The following is a 19,792-nucleotide window of genomic DNA, read 5'->3' as shown; positions in this document are numbered from 1 at the left end:
CCCAAGCGGGTTCAGACGATCTCGCCGTGACCGACGCCAGTGGATCAGCCCTGTTCCATCCTTGGCCATGTAAATCATTCGTTTTACACCCTCTCAACATCAGGATCTGATTTTGTGAGAACAAATCCGATGCCATGGAACTGTGCATATATACGGCAAGCTGCCTTTGCGCCGGGCAACAGGAGTCATGTTTGATCGGGAGTTAAATCAAGACGGAAGGACTGCTCATTGGGGGCAGCAGGAGCGTTAGACCAATAGGCATTCATCCTCCCACAACCTCTGCTTACGAGTTCAGGCACGATTCCAGACCAAAGAAACCCGAATTTTGGCTCAACGAGGCCATTTTGGATATCTTGGGCTGTGTTTCTGACTGGAATTTCCTATCCTCTTCCATGGGATCTCACCATCTCAATTTTCAAATAGGTTGACATTTCTCCCATTTCTCAACCATTGCGAGACGTCTCGATTTACAGACCTGGCTTTCCGGTAGATGTCTTACTCCGGATCACTTTTTAAGTGAAGGTGCGCCTCATATCACACGCTGTGTCACCGCTCTCGGATCTTCGCAGTCACCCAACTTAAGGTGAACGCGGCCAGACGGCCGTCTTGAGACGCGTCAGTATGAAACTCGCTGTTGGTCTCGCCTGTTTAGTTGGTAGCCATCTGGCTGCTACAGGCTCCCTGAAATCTAAGGCTAAGGTATGAAAATGGAGGCTTCGAAATCTCTCTCCAAAGCTTTCCCCCGAACTCTTCCCCTTTGCCTTTTGGTGTTCCTCTCTTCCGGGAAGGGCCAAGAACGTCCAGACGTTGCGCACAGCGGGGACTTGAATTTACTTGGTATCACTCAGGGACTTTTATCAAACATAATAAACCTTTCTCCTCATCCATCGTGCCAATAACCTCATGCTCGTTTTCTTCCCTGAAAACTGGACTTCCGTCACAGAGAATGCGCTTTGCTCATACAACACAATTGCTTCATTATCTGGGCATAGGCCACCCATCAGCTAACAACTTCCACAAGCTAGAAAAACGTGCCTGGGCAACCTCGGAGCCTTCCTACCCATCACCATGGATGAATCCGAACGCCGCTGGCTGGGAGCAGGCTTACCAATGGGCTAAGGACTTTGTCTCTCAAATGACCTTGCTGGAAAAGGTTAACCTCACGACAGGTGTTGGGTAAGTCTGAAAGAAAAGCATCGAGGACCCGATGCCCAAGCTTTTTATGTCTTTTCCAGGTTGGCTAACGTCGTAGACAGCTGGGAGGGAGAACAGTGTGTTGGCCAAACAGGGGCCATCCCTCGGCTGGGTCTCCGAAGCCTGTGTCTACACGACTCACCGCTTGGTATTCGTGGGACGGACTACAACTCGGCCTTCCCTTCAGGACAGACGACAGCTGCTACGTGGGACCGGACTCTTTTCTATAAGCGTGGATATGCAATGGGAAAGGAAGCCAGAGGGAAGGGTATCAACGTTCTCCTGGGCCCCGTAGCTGGCCCACTTGGCAGGATGCCTGCTGGTGGTCGGAATTGGGAAGGCTTCTCCCCCGATCCGGTTCTCACAGGTATTGCTATGGCTGAGACTGTCAAGGGGATTCAGGATGCCGGTGTTATTGCCTGTGCTAAGCATCTTATTGGCAACGAGCAAGGTCAGTTTATATCCATTCACTCGTGCTCCCAGCAGAGTACATACTGAACCATCCACAGAACACTTCAGACAGGTTGGCGATGGCTTCGACATCGATGAGAGTCTATCCTCAAACATCGATGACAGGACAATGCACGAGCTCTACCTCTGGCCATTTGCCGACGCAGTTCGTGCCGGAGTTGGTTCCGTCATGTGCGCCTACAACCAGGTCAACAACTCGTACTCCTGCCACAACTCCAAACTATTGAACGGCCTTCTCAAGAACGAACTTGGCTTCCAGGGTTTCGTTATGAGCGACTGGCAGGCGCAGCACACTGGTGTTGCAAGTGCTGTGGCAGGCTTGGACATGACCATGCCAGGAGATACTGTGTTCAATTCGGGTCTCAGTTTTTGGGGAGCAAACCTCACTGTTGCTGTCCTCAATGGTACGCTTCCTGCATATCGGCTGGATGATATGGCGATGCGAATTATGGCCGCCTTCTTCAAGGTTCGCGGGACCCAGGACGTTGACCTTGACCCTATCAACTTCTCGTTCTGGACCCTGGACACTTACGGGCCGATTCATTGGGGCGCGAAGGAAGGTCACCAACAGATCAACTTCCACGTTGATGTTCGGGAAGATCACAGTCGTCTGATCCGCGAGATTGCTGCGAAAGGAACGGTGCTGTTGAAGAACGAGGGTGCCTTGCCCCTGGACAAACCCAAGTTCTTGGCTGTCATTGGCGAGGATGCTGGTCCAAATCCTAATGGACCCAACTCCTGTGATGACCGTGGTTGTGTTGGGGGGACTCTTGCTATGGGATGGGGCTCTGGTACTGCCAATTTCCCATACCTGGTTACACCGGATGCAGCACTCCAAGCCCAGGCCATTAAGGATGGCTCCCGGTACGAAAGCGTGCTGTCGAACCATGCTATGGAGACGATCAGGAAGGTTGTCTCTCAGGACAATGTGACGGCAGTTGTGTTTGTCAATGCCAACTCAGGAGAAGGGTACATCACCGTTGATGGCAATAGGGGAGACCGCAACAACCTGACCTTGTGGAACGGTGGGGATGAACTAATCAAGAACGTGGCCAGCTGGTGCTCCAACACTATCGTTGTCATTCATTCAGTTGGTCCCGTTCTGCTTACTGACTGGTACGACCATCCGAACATCACTGCAATTCTATGGGCCGGTCTTCCTGGGCAGGAGTCTGGCAATGCCATCACTGATGTCCTGTACGGCAAAGTGAACCCTGCTGGCCGCTCGCCATTTACTTGGGGTGCTACACGTGAGGGTTATGGAGCTGATGTCCTGTACGATCCCGATGATGCAAGAGTGCCGCAGCAAAACTTCACGGAGGGTGTTTTCATCGACTATCGCTACTTTGACAAACACAATACTCGTGTCATCTACGAATTCGGCCACGGACTGAGTTACACAACCTTTGAGTATAGGAATCTGCAAATTCAGAAGCACAATGTGTCCGCATACATACCAACTACCGGGCTTACGGAACCAGCACCGACGTTCGGTGAACACTCGACGAATTACTCTGATTATCTCTACCCAGAAGGCTTCCACCGTGTCAATCGTTACATCTACCCCTACGTGAACAGCACCGATCTTGAGCTCGCCTCCGGAGACCCTTACTACGGCCAGACAGCAGACCAGTTCCTGCCCCCTAACGCGACCTCTTCCGACCCGCAGCCACTGTTGCGCTCTTCAGGAAAGAACTCGCCGGGTGGTAACCCTCAGCTGTATGATGTGCTCTACACAGTCACGGCAGATATTACCAACACAGGCGCCCTCGAGGGTGATGAAGTCGTGCAGCTGTACGTATCGCTCGGCGGGCCTGATGACCCAAAGGTTATGCTTAGGGACTTCGCCCGGTTGCACATCAAGCCTGGTGAGACAGTCAAGTTTGAAGGGAAGCTGACAAGGAGAGACTTAAGTACCTGGGATGTTACGCTGCAGGATTGGGTGATTAGGGACCATACAAAGATGGTGTTTCTTGGGAAGAGCAGTCGGAAGTTGGTGTTGGGGGCTTTGCTGAATTGAAGAGAATGGAAAAGAGTATTAGGGGGATGATCATGGGAACTGAAGGGCATAGCCGCTTATTAGAAGAATTTGATCTTCCTTATAACCGACGTACCTAACTTATGCCTGACAATGTTCGTCAAGTTAAGATCATAATGTGTGCTCGCCGGTTATGGGCGGGTAGCGATTGGAAAGTAGTCAGGTACAGAGTTCCTGCAGTTTGGAAGATGCGGTGTCTCACAAGCTCCAGACAAAGTATCTAGGGGAAACGGCTCTTTGGGTTGGGTAAGGCTTTGCTCCTGCCATCCTGTGGTCATACCAACGAGGGAGAGTGATCTCGTGGACATGTCGTTTCTCTATCTATTCCAGACACTACAGCTACCTAAACAGTCCAAACCCTTGCCCTTCCTACGAAATCGACACTCTGATAACCAGGTTAAACGTCCAGAATAGTATTTTGTGTTTGATCTTATTGTTTTACCATTTTCTATAGGATTAAAGCTCTTCATGATGGGCTACTCGTCTGATATCGAGCCACACTCTCCGACCCCTGACGAGATCACTGACCCCTTGCGTGCCACCTCCCCTCCTGAAGCTACTAGCCCTACTCCGCGCTCCAACCCCCTACATCAACCATTACCAAGGCCTCTATTTCGCACGGCACTGCTGAGATTGGGATTGAGCTTTACCAATCATGTTTCTAACGAGGCCAACTATACTGTGGATGACTCAACTCTGTCGACAGAGTCAAATCTGCCAGAAATTGACGAGTGGAACACTTCCGGCGGAAACATCAACACAGATGGGCAAGGTAATGAGTCTGACTGGGAGACTACCACGACATCTTCACAAATATCCACGTCTACGGACGAGGCTGGGGACGCCCAGGAGTCGGTAACCGCGGTACCCGACCGAGGCTTTTGCACTTGCAGAGATAGCGATGATTCCTTGAGCAATGCGACGCCTCATGCCATGATTCCGAATCAAAACCACAGGGCCTTCTGCAAGGCCGTCGTGCACGGGATTTTCGCCACCTTGCTACAGGAGCGAGATCCAGAATCGACGGCACCAGCTGTTAGCACATTTGTAGAGACCAGAATCTGTTTCTACCAATACCTTCGCGGGCTTCAACAACGGCTGAACCAGGAAGGGCTGAGCGAGAAGCAGAGGGCATGCTTGGAATGGAATAAGCCGCTTTACAAAACTCAGTTTTGTCAAGACATGGCCGGCCCTACTACATGGGTGCTGCAAGCTCAGGTCGACGACACCTACTCTAAGAATACAGTGGGTATTTGCGATTACGACGATAAATGGCATCCTTCTTCGATTCTTGCATCTTCAGACTCATCAACTAGCAACAATGAGGACCACATAGTTAACGTAGCAGTGGACGTTGATGATGTGTACCTATTAGTTATACACATTCTCATGCCCACTCTTGTACTCACCCTGGCATTTTACTACCTGTTCCAACCTTTGGAGAAAGACACTTACGGAGGATTGAAACTCACATGGGCTGATGGCTTGATAACACGTCTTATGGCCTTCTTTTGTGCAGGGCTGAGGCATATGATTGCAGAAGGAGAAACAACAGTGAAGCAAATACTTGAGCACGGAAAATGGTCTAAGCTTGAAGGTGAAGTGGAAGGGTGCAGGCCAGTTGCATACATCGCCTACAGGTTCGAGAGCCCCGAGCAAGCCATTGAAGATTTGGAAGATGCCGTCGGAGGTATAAGGGCCTTCAGGCAAGGATTGTTTGACAATCCGGACGGCCTTAAAATCCCTCCAACTCTGAACCTAGAGTTGTGGTTACGGCTCCAACGCGCATTGAACAAGATCCGAATGAGGGTAATGTGCAAACTACCCCGGAATGCACAGGTCTGCCGTAAGTTTATCCTCATAACCCCATGAAAAAGAGTATGGTCATTAACAGTAGCGCTCACAGGCATCCATCAGCTCTTCGTCAATCCTGATCGCTGGGGCCACGGCGTTGGCTCACTAATGCTCAAGTTTACTTGCAATGAAATCGACAAAAAGGAGGCTTGGGGCTTTGCTGTGACCCTTAAAAGCGGGCTTCCTCTGTTCACCAAGTTTGGCTTCTGTGCAGTAGGCACTGTCGACCTAGCTGGGCAAAAGATTTACTGCATGCTGCGGCCCGCGAAGGGCCAGTCATTTCCCCGGGTACACAAGCGCAAGATCACGCTCTGGGTGCCGCTCGACTTCCGATTGCATTGGAGTGAGATGGGAAACCCCATGGCCCAGCTCGCCTGTGGGTTGGGGTATGCAGGGAATGGTTTGGATGGGAACTGGATGCGTAAACTGGCGATGAGTGAAGTTACCAGGCCGACACCGGCGGAGAAGAGAATGAGGAGAGAGCGTGATCTCCAGATGTTAAGGTCGCTGACCTGGCTAGAGTTGGAAAGGAGCAGGAGGTGCAAGCAATGCAAGTTGGACAGGGACAACCAAACACAATTTTGAAGGAGCGTGGGGAATGAGCGATGTTTTTGTACAATGTAAATGAAGAAAACAGGGCTACGACTGTAGCGGAATCATGATCAGCGAAAAAAAAAAAAAAAATTTGACTTGGCTTTGCGAAACCCATGATGATCGGCAAGGGTTTGAAAGGGGTAATTTGCAAAAAATACGCGTCACCTGTAGGATTCGAACCTACGCTCCCGAAGGAACTGCCTATGCTATAGGATGGTCAATAGCAGGGCAGCGCGTTAACCACTCCGCCAAAGTGACCTGGCAGTGCTGCTTGCCTGGCCCATCGTTTGGAGAATTCACGTGCCTTGGTAAGGATGTTGTGGGAGAGAGGGTACGATACAGTCAGCCAGCGGACTCAAAGATCATACTTATTGCCAAGCAAATCAACATATTTTCGAATAATCGTATCGTGAATGATGCTTGTATGGTTTGGAAAGATACGTGAAAGGGGTGCTTTGTTTCCAATACTGCAGTTGTTCTAAGGGAAGGCTGAACTGCCAAACCATGACGGAGGAGGCAACTGTTGTTCTATAAGAGAGGGCTTGTGAAGTCAAATACAGTTGACGCCAAGGCACCGCCATCTTTCCACAGTATTAGCGTTCTCCACAGACCAGTCTCGTTGTCAGGGAGCCAGTGTTTTGATTCAGGGGGGAAAAGGGGTCAATGCTCCGAAGTCTCCATCAAACCATCAAGCATTTTGATCTTCTACTGGTCTTCTACTGGTCTGTTTACAGGCGAGCTCTATCCTCATTTCCAGTATGTAACATCCCTGCCGTCATTAGGGACCTCAGATACCACAAAACGCGGAAATATTCCTCAGTGCGCAAACCGGAAGTCTAACCGTTTGCACCCCTTGTCCGTGCTGCACCTGATATACTCGCTTTTCTCGTCTTCAGTCATGGAATCCCAGATTTTGTCTTTCTGCTTGTTACGCCAAATGTAATATGCCTTTGTTGCGAGGAAAAGAGCAATCGACAAGATGTTGACGGCCAGAAGTTTGGTGTTACCATGCCGGTAATATGGCTTGTCGTAGTCTTGGTAGGCGAAGCTGTAGCAAACGTGGCCCAGTTGGACCGAGATCTGTGCGATAACGGAGGATTGTTAGCAGCAACACGGTGAGTTACGACGCAAGCAAGGGCAATTCACATTGTACAGAGCTGATGCAACCGTTCGGGTCCCGACGTTGTTGGCGTTCTTGGACGTCCAAGCGGCTAGGATCGCATCTGTCCTTTAGTTAGGTGATGTCCACGCCGTACTCAAAAATCCTGGCTCTTACGGCAGTAGGGATACGACAGTAGCACCGTGATCAGCGCGTATGTACCCCATGCATCGTCAATCAATCTAGGCCAAAACCGGAGAGCAATCATGCAAGGAAGAGTCCATAATGGCATCAGCATGGACACGAGCGTTCTCTCATCCAGGCGTTCCGAGAGGTGAGTGATGAAGATCAGGTTGAGGATGTGGAAGATGGTCTGGGAGATAGAGTCAGTTTCGAACTGGAATGTTGGATACCATCAGCAACACACCGAAGGAATGGTTAGTAGGTTGGTCACGAAAGGATTGAACCCCAGTGACCTTAACGTCAAGGTCCAGTATGCGCTGACTGGGCCCTGTGGAATAAACCCCACAATTCCCAAGATGTACATCGGCCAGAGATCATACTCCTTAAAAACCTCCCACAGTCGTTGGAGGGTGATCCCTTCCCGGTTGTTCATGTCACCCTTCGAAGGGTCATCTCTTAAGACACGATTAACGATAATGCCCACCTCCCTATCAGTGAACATTCCCTTAGGTCGGAACCATGTCTTGGTCTGCGTAGCGGAAGCGGGCATGTTGAAGAATGAGGCAAGGCCCACGCTCAGGGTAATAAGCCCTTCGACGAAGAAAAGCCATCTCCAGCCAGCCCAGTCATACACACCGCGTAGGTGAAGGAGAGCGAAAGCGAGAAGTGATGTTATGATGCTTGTGATGGACAAAGTGGTCCAAAAGTAGCTGTGGATGTCAACAACAGACAAAACTAGAGGGAACAAGACTATCAAGAGTTCGTACCTCAGCCGGATAGGAAGCTCATGGGAAGTGTAAAAGTAAGAGAGCCAAAGCACAATATCGGGGATGAAGCCTCCTTCAAGGAGCCCAAGTAGCGATCGAGTGAACAGAAAGCCAGCTCTCGTCGTTATGGCACACTGCGAGATGGCCACTAGCGACCAGAGAACGATTTGAATTGGGATCCATCGATCAGGCCCAAGTTTCTTAGACACCAGCTGAGATGGTAGCTCAGCTAAGAGGAAAGAGACGACAAAAACTACGGTCCCGAGGTTGTAGTCTGCCATGAGGAGAGGAACACGTCAGTGATAGTTCCTCAATGCAGTAGACAGAAGAGTGTTCTACTAACCATCTGTGTTCATCCCCAGGTCGTTCAACATATCGTCCGACAAGGCTTGAGAAAGGTTGCCTCTGTCCACTTGCAACGCGAAGAACATGATACACTAGCCCGGACGATGGAAGTCAGCATTCAAGCTGTCCCTGATAACTGACCATCGACTCTCACGTACCGCCCAAGTACATATCCTCCAGTCCAACTTCCTCACAATTGCCTTCTCCTCTTCTTTGGTCCATGTTAATGTCGGGTCAAAGGCATGTCTGCACTCATAATCGGCCTCTTCATAGACTTTCCTCCAGTGTGCTGCGACATCCGGGTCCAGGAAAGGGTTTTTGGAGATATATTCGGACTGTTCTTCGAGCAGATCGATCTCTTCGTTTATTGACGTCGAGTCTGACGACCTCCTCGTCTTTGGTTGGATTGTAGCATACTGTTTGTCATCGTATGCTTGGAGAAGGTGCGTAGAACTTCCTCCTTCACGCTTCGCCATGAACACGCCGTCCTTTCAAGTTGATGCAAACGTTGAGAATGACGGGGGAACAGCTTTAATGATGTGACAATAGAAAGAGAGGGCATCTTTGCATTCCTGTCAGGAGCCCAGTAGTTGTTAAGGGATAGGTCAAAGCCAAACGGCCCAAACCCGGCCTGATGCAGGAGGGCCATTCGGAAGATTTTGAGGTTATGGCGTCATAGGATGACCTGCTTCAGTCAGTTTGTCACAAGTGAAGCTTACAGTCGGGGAGTGGTCGTCTGAGAAACCTAAAGAACACCATGCTATGTCGCGAGATTGTATCACCAGGTAAAGTGACCGCTGCCAAGATGAGATAAAAAGCAGATAGATTCTCGCGAAATGTTGATAGTACCTATAAACCATATCAGAAGTCCCATGTAAACGTTGAAGTTTAGAGATGTAATTGGAATTAGAAAGGCGAACGTGACAAGGGCGCTACTGACAGGAAACCCTGGGACGGGACCGAAATACGAGTTCCCTGTCGCAATTTCCAGGAAAATGAGGTGATTTGCTCGTACTACAAGAGAGGGCAGGGCACCGTTGAGGAGCTAAGTTACACACAGTTTTTCGTAGAAAGAGTGGCACTCACGGTTAATTGATAAGGACAGCTTAAGACCAGTTGGGGACCCCATAGACGACTATTGTTATGCCCGGCTAGTATCTGACGCTCAAGGCTGAAGCCATGGCGATTATGTATGTGGGAAGTTGTTGTAACAAATCACGGTGCTTTGTGGTGGCTTTTTCTGGTCTCGTCACTAGCTGTTGAAATTACACCATCAACACCCCACCATGCAAGGACTTCACTGGCTCACAAGAAGATAAAGTTTCAGGAGTTGGCTCAACAAAACAGCCTAATTCATCTACCAAAGAGCTAGGCATGCAGAAACTGAGGTTTGAATAAGTATTGTCTCATATGTATGTGTCAAGTTCGGGTGTCGGTTCAAGCCTAATCGGCAATCATCTCTCACTCTTGAGAGAGCTTTCTTGTTGGTTTCACCATATTTTGATCCATTTTTGTCACAGCCGAGCAACATTTGAGAAAACGATGTCAAAGTAATGATAAGCCTCTTCCAAACTGCCGTAGAGACCGTTGTGTTGAAGCTTTCAGTGTCGCTACGACCTTGATATCTCCAACATACTCCTAACACCAATGGCAGGATTGCTCTCAGCATGTTCTTCTTACTCTTCGTACACAGCCAATCCGGGGTAAAGAATGGTAAGCAAGATAAGGTTTGGTGTTGTTAGGGGGTTCGCGAAAAACAGAGAAGCGTCACTCAGTAGGATTTGGGCCGCGGATTCAAGATTATGCCGAATCAGGGCTAACTAAAATGCCTCGAGAGAGTTCTTGGGTGAAGTAGGAGCTCTGAAAAGTAGCTTCAAGCATTCTGAACATCCTAGAGCACATGAAAATGAGTTGAGAAGTTGCTTCTGAAGTAGATTCTCGCTTGGAATCTTGGGCTTTACCCAGCCACTTCTCGACTCTTGGTGCAGAGAGTGCAAGAGTTGTAATATACAGAGGTGCTAACTCAATATCTGCTCGGATATGGTTGTGCAAGATGCTGTATAAACGTACCAACATCACTAGCATCAGAACTCAACAGGAATTCGAGTGTTGCAGAAAGATAACGAAGACACTCCGCTATGCAAGCCAACATAGCAGAACTCCTTTCTGTGCTAATAACTATGCCAGTATCTGAAATCATGGCGCGGAAAAAGCTGAGATGAAACTCAGCCGTAGCGTCTTTTTAGCGCCAGCTCTTTCGTAAAAACAACAAACTCCAGATCGGTAGTGGCTTTTGGAGACAAATAGTTAGCCTTCAATGAGATGCAACAAGTGGGTGTTATTGATGTTATCGGGTGCGTCCGACTGAAGTAGCAAATCCAAACAAACAGACTTGTAACGAAGCTGTCCAACATCACAATAAACCATATCTGAAAAATTTCGAAGGGCTAAAGAATCCTCCAACTTGTGATATCAAGTGCCGATAGAAGGAGAGATTAAAACAATGGCTTTGGTTCGCTGTAACCAGTGCAAGAGTGGTAACAAACAACTGTGGTCTCTTCTGTTGGTAACGTTAAATTGCCAACCAGAGTCGACTGTGGAAGGAGCAGCATTCCCAGGGTCAAGATATCTCTGAATGTCGGTAATCATTTACTCCATCGAAAGTGGCTGGCCGGGTCCTGTATCACTACAAGCAACAGAATTCCGACTTCTGAAATAGCAACGTAGACTCTGAAGATAACAGTCAACCAATTCGAGATGCTTCCGGATTGAAGTGAGGGCCATGTTCGTTTGTTGCAGGGACCAAGAAACGGATGCAAGGTTGGATCTATAAACTTAGATCTCGGCATACAGAGAGATTGACGTGATCGCCAATCTTTACGTACTTGAGGTACTTGAGGGTTAGTTGCAGTTTGCAGCTCAAGTCCTGCCTTGAGTCTCTCCAAATGGTCGCATTTTTTTTACAATAGCTGACTCGTTATTGACAGAGATCAGAGCCCTACACACTTTTTTCACGATTAAACGGCTCGCTGTAGGAAGAGAAGGCGCAAGAAGCTCCTCCAGCTCTGTGCAAAGATCTCCAATGCTGTTGAGGATGCGTGTAATACGATCAAGCTGGGACTTCAGAAAGGTTCGGAGGGCTCGATCGATCGAGCTGTCATCGGGGCAAGATCTGCCATCAGCTCAACAAAAACGGCCGAGATCTTGCAAGATGCGGAGGGCACATCCTGGAGGTCCTTGATAAAACGGTATATGGAAAATTAGGCTCCTGCAGCCAAGTTCAGCGAGTTGAGCTGCTGCAGCGACAGAACCGAGAACCTCCATAGGAACTAATGAATGATCAGATGCAAGAAGACTGTCTTTCCTGATACACCGGTTATCGATCGGATATGACTTGTGGACGAAGGGAGGAGCCTTTGGTGATGGCTAACCTTGATCAAGGGTGAAAGACGTCGTTTCTCCAAACACTGCAGCTTTATCTGGGTCAGCGGGATCAATATTACGAACTGCGCCATCATCGACACAGCTTTGGGGGCTTCGTCTTACCCAATGGTGAATGCAGTTGGCAACCTGCATAAAAAGCTCAATACGGGAGGTGCGTGGCGTAGACGTACAGTTCGCGACGGGGTTTGTGATAGATCGTTCCACCATCATTAGGGATCAATTATCCTGCTGCCTAATCTCGACGATTGCTCTGCACATCTTTAAAAACCGCTCGCGATACTCGCTCGGGCTAGTAGTAATGCTCATGGGCCCACTCCTTCTGATTAACAAGTTCCAAAGCTCGATCAAGAGCGTCATGGCTTGTGGCTGTAGTTTGTGCTTTGCCCAAAAGAAGTCCAGGATAGATGCGCGGAACATGTGCCTTCCATCCGCTGAGAGGATACCTGTTCTCCATGTCGCTGGCACAGCGCTGGTACCTTGGACTTGGGCGATGTCCTGCGAAGATTGTCTGAAAGCTTCCCTGCGAACCAAAAATAAGGAATAGTCGACAGCATTATGCTCAGCAAGAAACTGTGTGTCTTCCTCCAATATCCTGAAAAGGTCGTCTGCTTGCTCTTGACTGAGGATAATCTTGTCATGAAAATCATCGGCCAACTGGGCCTTTGTAGCTTCACTGGTTAATGCTCCTCCAGCAATGTCCCTCTCAGGGTAGAAGTACGATGTAGGCTTCAGATCCCAAGTTTCCCAGTCTGGATCTCTTCGTTCCCTGGCTTGACTTCGTCCATACAAGATGTTATCCATAACAATGTGATGAGATGGTGCACAACCAAACAAACGACCTAAGGAAGGGCTCGATGCGGTGAGGAAATCGCATATACGAACAAGTAAGGAGCCGGGATGGCTAGACATGTACAGCACATAGGGAGTCAACAGATCTTGGGAAAAGAAGGAGTGCTCCGAGTAGCGTGGGACAGACTTGACGAGGTACTTTTCGTCAATCGTGGAGTAAAAGGTCTGGGATGTTCTTAGCGTCTACCACAAAGCAGCTGCCCATGTCGGAAAAGGGAGCTCACCGAACCAGAGAAACCCATGTCCCCAATGGGTTTCAGTGGAGTCGCAGCGTCTGCAGGCCGTTCAGCGGGATCAAATGAAGAAGCATAAGAATCATCGCTGATATCCCAGTAATTGCGACGCAGGTTTGCAAAGTCTGCAGGGCGAACTTTGCGCAGATGCAGCTGGAAGAGAGCAAAGAGGGATGAGAAAAGGGCCAAGATAAGCCCCACCACACTTTTCCCTCGTCGCTCGACCCCGCATCCGTCGAGGACTGCTCGAACAATGGAACGGGCGATTCTCCGTTGGCGACTCATCGAATGACTGTCATTAACAATGGCTTTACCATCTCAGTACTCTATTCTCTGATAAATATTTCATGCCGGAAGATTGGTAGGGAATGGTTTGCGGTGAGAAGGTGAATAGCGAGAGGAGCTGGACTTGTGGGGAGGGAGCACAAATGGAGGGGCAGTGACGTCATCCTCTTGGCACCATGAGCGGGCATTATCTCAAAGGACAACCTTCACTATTGACATCCACGATCAAAAACATCTTAACACATCAAGGGTTACACTTAGTAACAAAAAACATAAATGATCATGAAATGCACGCATATATGGGAAATGATTTGATAAGATAACAAGAATGATGTATTGAAATGTTTGATCCATAAACAAAACCACCCCTGACGCAAATCCTCTTCCCCTATGCCATGTCCATACCAATAATAAGACATCATAAAGCTAGGCAAGGTGCAGACACAAGGGGAATGAATGACATACCTTTTTTATCATGAAGGCGAGATGTGTTGTCGACATGGAGTCCAACATCTCACACTTCTCACACAGAGCAACTAAGACAAAGTGGAAAGGAATTTATCCTGCCCAATCCACCCTAGTGTGTGTATCCAGGCTAGCCCTCCCCACTAACCCAATCCACTACGAGTGCCACATCAGGAGGCCAGTCGAGCCGTCATCGTATGTAGATTGTCGAGCCGTCGTTCGTTGTCCCTAACTTCCTCCTACTCTCAGTCCAGCACAGTCCTCCCATACCTCTATTTGCTATCAGCCCAATTCCTCTTCCAAATACTCGTCATATGCAGTCGTCGTCATCGTCGTCGCGTCGTGTCGTTTCAGTTCGTTCGGCGGTTTGGATCTGTCATCAGGTCGTTGGCGTCGGGGTCGGTGTGAGTGTCTTCCCCCAGGCCCAGGTGCAGTTATCCAAAAATAATAGGCCTGAGAGAGACGATTGAAACGCGTAGTGGATGCAATCTGGCTCAGAACGCCTGTCAAAGATTAGTATATATGTTGCTGAAGAGAGAAGCTATCATTGATAATGCTCCTGATATGGTGAGGTGAGAGAGAGAGAGTTGGAGTCAGTCGAGTTGGTAGTTGGTAACTGGTGAGAAGTTGAGGACTCAAGCCATTTGTATCGAGGTAATTGATGAACAGAGATTGAGGATTCTATCAAAAATGTTGAGGTCGGAGGAAGAGTGGTGAGGACTTTTCTGTTGTGGTGCTGACTGTAGGATGTAGGGCGAAAAGTTGGCTGAACGTGGAAGACTGAAGGTATGTATAATTTTGGAAGAGAGGAGGGAGCACCTGCGGTCATCAGGAATTAATGTGCAATATGCAGACGTACACAGGCCACATCGTGAGGAGTTATTGCTATTGTACGGTCCGACCTCGCGTTGCCAATAGAACCTAAGGTCGGGGATTTTTTTTCTTGATGATGTTGGGCCCATTTTGTTCACTCTTTCTCGTCAATTGATCTTCATTTGCGTGTCATCCTGCCCTACCCGTCGCCCGCAGGATGGGGGGAGCAAAATGAAGGCATCACTAAGTGCGACTGTCAGAAGGAATACTGCTACCACTCCGACACCAGAACACCACATCAATCAGGCATTGCTGAGTGACTAGCACCGAGCAAGATATATCAAACTTAATGGTCTTCTAGGGTAGCGAACATTTCAGGTTAGTTTGTCATTCCAGCCGGAGCCAATGACCCCCAAGCGTAGAACTGAACTGCCATATCACTCGACCGGTGCGCACCCCAAAGGACAGTAAATCTGGACATTGATATCTGAACATAATCACCATTGATGTGGGTCTCTCAATTCATGATTTGGCATCCAATCGAGAACTCTCTGCATCTTACCGGGTACTTTATTTCGTCGAGACCCTGAGTGTAGCTTGTTTACTTTTGCCCCCGAATGGAAGGTTAAGTAAACGGGATGCCATAACAAGTTTTTGAAGACGTTAGTCCTTAAATGTTATTTAGATAAATTGGCAATAGTTAACTTTATATCAAGAACTTGTTGTCTGTTCTCTACGGCTCGCAGGATCAGGGGCCCGGATCATGGCTTTGGGGTCAATACAAGTAAACAAAGTTTCCACGACAACCACACTTCATACGCATGCACAGGAACCTTACCGCAGTAGTGCATGATGACTGCGAGTCAGAGCATACAGTCCCTCATGGGAATAGGTGATGGGTAGTGTGCGTGATCTCTCCCGTATGTGTGTTTACAAGGCTGAAAAACTGATCTGTGTGGTGTTAGCGCTGGGTGGAGTGGTCATGGCAAGGGCTGCGCTCTGGGAATGCGGGAGTTTAAATCCTGCTGCCCAATGGGAGAGGCTCTTCAGTTTTTGTTTCTCAACATGGCCGCACGTGGCCGATGGGGGATGTGCAACATCGTGGGGTGGTGGCGCAACCTCGTGCCGCCGAGCAAAATAGAGACACCTGGAGTGGGCGAGGCATCAGAAATTTGGGAAGAACGCTGATCTGACATGTATACGCGGGGTTGATGTTGGATCTGGGTTACAGAGTTGATTCGACTAATGAATGCGATCGTGTATATCGTGAATCGATAGCGCATTCTTTTTCCCAATCAGAAAAGTACGATTTGGTAGAGACGCAAATAATGGTCGAGGACTCCAAATCCCACCGCCAACACTTCCTGGCCGGACCCCGTGAAAAACGGTCGGATCCGGCGTCCCGGGCCTGATGGTGGGGCCAGGCGCATACCGTCGGCTTGTGGGGCGCATCATCCGAGCGTTGGCGTTGGCGTCGATCTCACTCCATCCCACGCCGCTTTCGTCTCCACCAATCTGTCACACCTTGTGAGCGATTCCGCCATCTGGCTCGGCAGACACGCCATTGGGGCATATACAGACCGAGGAGGCCCTCGGGAGCCAGTTTTGAACTTTGTCCCCATCCCTTTCCCGGTGACCGTTGCGCTCAATTATCACCGACCTCCTTGTCCACTGCCCAGGCCCCGCTATTGACCCCTCCCGCGCCATTGGCAAACAAAGGCACTAGGAAAAAAAATATTACAAATCTCCCTTCCCAATACCACGCCACACACCCCTACCAACAATCACCATGTCTGCCTTCAACAGCCAGGTCACAACAAACGGCGAAGCCCAGCCGCTGAAGATGGATGTCAAGCTGTCGGCGACCGAGCTCATCGGCAACACGCCGCTGGTGCGGCTTAATCGCATCCCGCAGTCCTTTGGCATTGAGGCCGATGTCTACGCCAAGGTTGAGTTATTTAACGCCGGCGGCAGCGTCAAGGACAGGATAGCGCTGCGCATGATCGAGGAGGCCGAGAAGGAGGGGCGCATCAAGCCTGGAGACACCCTCATTGAGCCTACCAGCGGCAACACGTAGGTGTTTCCGTTCTGAACACCCAGAGTTTGACCGGACTGACCATCTCCAGCGGCATTGGCCTCGCCCTGGTCGGCGCTATCAAGGGCTATAAGACGATCATTACCCTCCCGGAGAAGATGTCCGCCGAGAAAGTCTCCGTCCTGCGAGCCCTGGGCGCAACCATCATCCGCACGCCGACTCAGGCAGCCTGGGACTCTCCTGAAAGCCACATCGGTGTCGCAAAGCGCCTGCTCAAGGAAATTCCCAATTCCCACATCCTCGACCAGTACTCCAACCCGAACAACCCGCTCGCCCACGAGTTCGGCACTGCCGAGGAGATCTGGCGGCAGACCGGCGGCAAGGTGACTGCCGTCGTCGCGGGTGCCGGTACAGGCGGTACCATTACTGGCATCGCGCGCGGCCTGAAGAAGCACAACAAGGACATCAAGATCATCGCGGCTGACCCTCAGGGCTCGATCCTCGCTCTCCCGGAGTCTCTGAACGAAGAGCACGCCAACGAGCCGTACAAGGTCGAAGGCATCGGGTACGACTTTGTCCCCGACGTTCTTGACCGCGAAATCGTCGATAAATGGTACAAAACCGACGACCGGGAATCCTTTGCCCTCGCACGCCGTCTCATTGCCGAAGAAGGCCTCCTCGTTGGCGGTAGCTCGGGCAGTGCCATGGCAGCCATGCTCCGCGCAGTCAAAGACTACGGTTTTAAGAAAGGAGACATCGTGGTCGTCGTGCTCCCCGACAGCATCCGCTCGTACCTCTCCAAGTTCGCCGATGACGACTGGCTGGCCGCCAACGGTCTGCTCCCCAACGACGCCGAGAATACTTCCTCTTCTGTTCCGACCCCGACAGCCACCGACGACCCCTACGGCGGCGCCACGATTCGTTCCCTCCGCCTCAAGCCGGTCACTTCGGTCCTCACAACTAGCACCTGCGCCGAGGCAATCGAGACCATGCGTGACAAGGGCTTCGACCAACTTCCCGTCTTGCACCCCACCCCAGGCGGCGGCAAGCTCGCGGGCCTGGTGACACTCGGCAACCTGCTGAGCTACATCTCTCGCGGCAGGGCAACCCCCAAGAGCCCAGTCAGCGAGGTAATGTTCGATTTCAGCCGGATTGATGAGGTCGTCACCGACCCGAGAGATTTCGGGTCGGAGCTGAAGCCCAAGGCGAAGGGCGGCAAGGCGCAGAAGAGGAAGTTTGTGGAGATCACGATGGATACTCCGCTTTCAGCGCTGAGCAGGTTCTTAGAGTGGAACAGTGCGGCTGTGGTGACGGAGAAGAAAGAGGATGGGACGGGGCTGAAGCCGGTGGCGGTTGTGACGAAGGTGGATTTGTTGACTTGGATGGTCAGGCAGAAGTCCGAGTAAGAGAGGGTTGGGGGTAAAAGGGCGGCGGGGGAGAGGGGGGGGGGAGGGAAAGGATTTTGGGAGTTTGTAGATTTTTCTTTGTTTGATCGACTAACTACCTAAATGGCGTGGGAAAAACCGAGACTCAACATCTATGGTTGCATTGGGAGGCTCAACGTGCATTGGATAGCGACATAGATCGGGCTCAACCCGTGATAATGGGCGTCAGTGAGAAGGCGTCCTGTATCAAATTTTTATACCCTTCACTGCTAGACATATATTCAAATGAAATATCATTATCAAAGTATATCTTCATTACTAATTTCCCATTTCTAATCCCTCCCGTGTTTGTAATCTCCCTCTCCTAAATCCTCTCCCCAATCCACCTCCACCACCTCTCAGCTCCCGGTCCATCCCCGATCACATTGCCCCCCATGACCTCAACCTCCATATCAAACTCCATCATCTCCTCAAACTTGAACTCTTTGCTTCCCACAGCCCCAAGCCATCCCTCCTCGTCATCCGCTCGAATCTCATCCTCACTCGTGACGCTCGCCTCAAGCAAGCCCTTCTGCCTAGTCTTCCTGATCCGGCCCAGCTCATGCTCCAACCGGCTCTTCACCAGCGACGCAGGTACCGCAGTGAACAAATCCTGCTTATTAGCCGCAATAAGGACGGGGATTGATGACGGCGCGCGGCTGTTCTTTCGGGAATGGAAGCGCTTCTGCAGGGAGAGGAGGACATCATAGAGGTAAGACGCTGTTTGCGACAGGTAGTCGCCGTCGCTGTCAGCGAGGGCGGCTGCGTCGAGCAGGAATATGACGGCCTTGAGCTTGGACTTGTACGGGTCGGAGTGTGAGTCGGTCGAGGTCTTTTTGTTGGGGGCGTTGGTCGGGATGATGGTTAGCGAGGGGGAAGGGTTGAGCAGGTGCTGAAGGGTCGTCCCGCGGAGTTTGGGATGCCCCGGTGTGTCGATCAGCAGGAACTTGCGGGCTGTTGCGCCCGCTGCATCGAGGTCCACTTTGTAAGATGTGGGAGTGCCATCCTCATTGGCGCCAACGGCGAGCTCGACGGAGGTAGGGACTTGCGAGGTGTGCGTCTGGGCAACGGGTGACGTGACGATAGGCTTGCGGTAGGGATTCTTGAGGTCTGCTGCGCCGACGGAGGTTCCGTCAGGGTTGAGGAGGGGACCGCGCTCGAAGAGGGTGAGGAGCGCTGTCTTGCCGGCGCCGGACGGGCCGATGAGCAGGACGGACGGGAGTGTCGTGTACTGGGTGGTTGCGGAGAAGATGAGGTGCAGGATGAAAGGCACCAGCAGGACGATGGCGAAGCCAATCTTGAAGACGAGGGGCGATGGCTTCAGCGCCATCTCGAAGAAGTTTTTGAGGTCTTCGAGGGTAATCATTTTGGCTGTGCTGGCCGTTGATGGTATCCTGCTAGCCGGGAAGGGGAGAGGAGGAGCTGTGGGAGACAGGAGGGGCTGCCTGCGCTGCTTGAATTCTTTTTTCTCACGTCGCGTCGTAGGTCAACGCGACATTCTTGTACTCAGTTTCGTTGGGCTGGACGCTCGGTCGTCGGATAGCAGAAGATCCGGGCCGTGGCTCTATGGGGTCATTGTCGACCGACGTCTTGGTCGAGCGGAGGGTTGGCGGTGGACACGTTGCGACAGGTCTGAGCCAGGCTTTTGTTGTGGGAGAGTGGGCACCGCCCTCAGCCTTGCAGCGGCAGAAGCTCCTTG

General features: G+C 50.7%; 4 protein-coding genes and 1 non-coding gene across 5 annotated transcripts; 2 read left to right on the top strand and 3 right to left on the bottom strand.

The window, feature by feature from the left end:
• Positions 1–1,072: 1,072 nt before the first annotated feature.
• CTHT_0022080 (beta-glucosidase-like protein) lies at positions 1,073–6,142 on the top strand (the record flags this gene model as incomplete). The annotated part of the gene is made up of 5 exons (XM_006692613.1): positions 1,073–1,176; positions 1,236–1,645; positions 1,704–3,578; positions 4,158–5,549; positions 5,610–6,142. 5 exons carry the CDS (start codon positions 1,073–1,075, stop codon positions 6,140–6,142), a joined length of 4,314 nt encoding a protein of 1,437 aa, XP_006692676.1.
• A 168-nt stretch (positions 6,143–6,310) lies between these two features.
• Positions 6,311–6,409, bottom strand: CTHT_0022070. Its single transcript is given in 2 exon segments — positions 6,311–6,354; positions 6,373–6,409. It is a non-coding gene; the product is annotated as a tRNA-Ser (tRNA).
• Positions 6,410–6,967: 558 nt separating this feature from the next.
• On the bottom strand, positions 6,968–7,983 carry CTHT_0022060 (uncharacterized protein; the record flags this gene model as incomplete). Its single annotated transcript, XM_006692612.1, has 4 exons — positions 6,968–7,231; positions 7,298–7,374; positions 7,428–7,623; positions 7,678–7,983. The coding sequence occupies 4 exons, from the start codon at positions 7,981–7,983 to the stop codon at positions 6,968–6,970; spliced, it is 843 nt and encodes a 280-aa protein (XP_006692675.1).
• Positions 7,984–16,423: 8,440 nt separating this feature from the next.
• Positions 16,424–18,075, top strand: CTHT_0022050 (cystathionine beta-synthase-like protein; the record flags this gene model as incomplete). The annotated part of the gene is made up of 2 exons (XM_006692611.1): positions 16,424–16,707; positions 16,761–18,075. The coding sequence occupies 2 exons, from the start codon at positions 16,424–16,426 to the stop codon at positions 18,073–18,075; spliced, it is 1,599 nt and encodes a 532-aa protein (XP_006692674.1).
• Positions 18,076–18,418: 343 nt separating this feature from the next.
• CTHT_0022040 (putative signal recognition particle protein) lies at positions 18,419–19,459 on the bottom strand (the record flags this gene model as incomplete). The annotated part of the gene is made up of 1 exon (XM_006692610.1): positions 18,419–19,459. The coding sequence occupies one exon, from the start codon at positions 19,457–19,459 to the stop codon at positions 18,419–18,421; it is 1,041 nt and encodes a 346-aa protein (XP_006692673.1).
• Between the last annotated feature and the right edge of the window lie 333 nt (positions 19,460–19,792).

This window comes from Thermochaetoides thermophila, assembly GCF_000221225.1.
Source record: "Thermochaetoides thermophila DSM 1495 unplaced genomic scaffold scf7180000011816, whole genome shotgun sequence".
NCBI classification, from domain to species: Eukaryota; Fungi; Ascomycota; class Sordariomycetes; order Sordariales; family Chaetomiaceae; genus Thermochaetoides; species Thermochaetoides thermophila.
The sequence above is the reverse complement of the archived record's forward strand: the minus strand, read 5'-3'. Positions and strand labels throughout refer to the sequence as shown.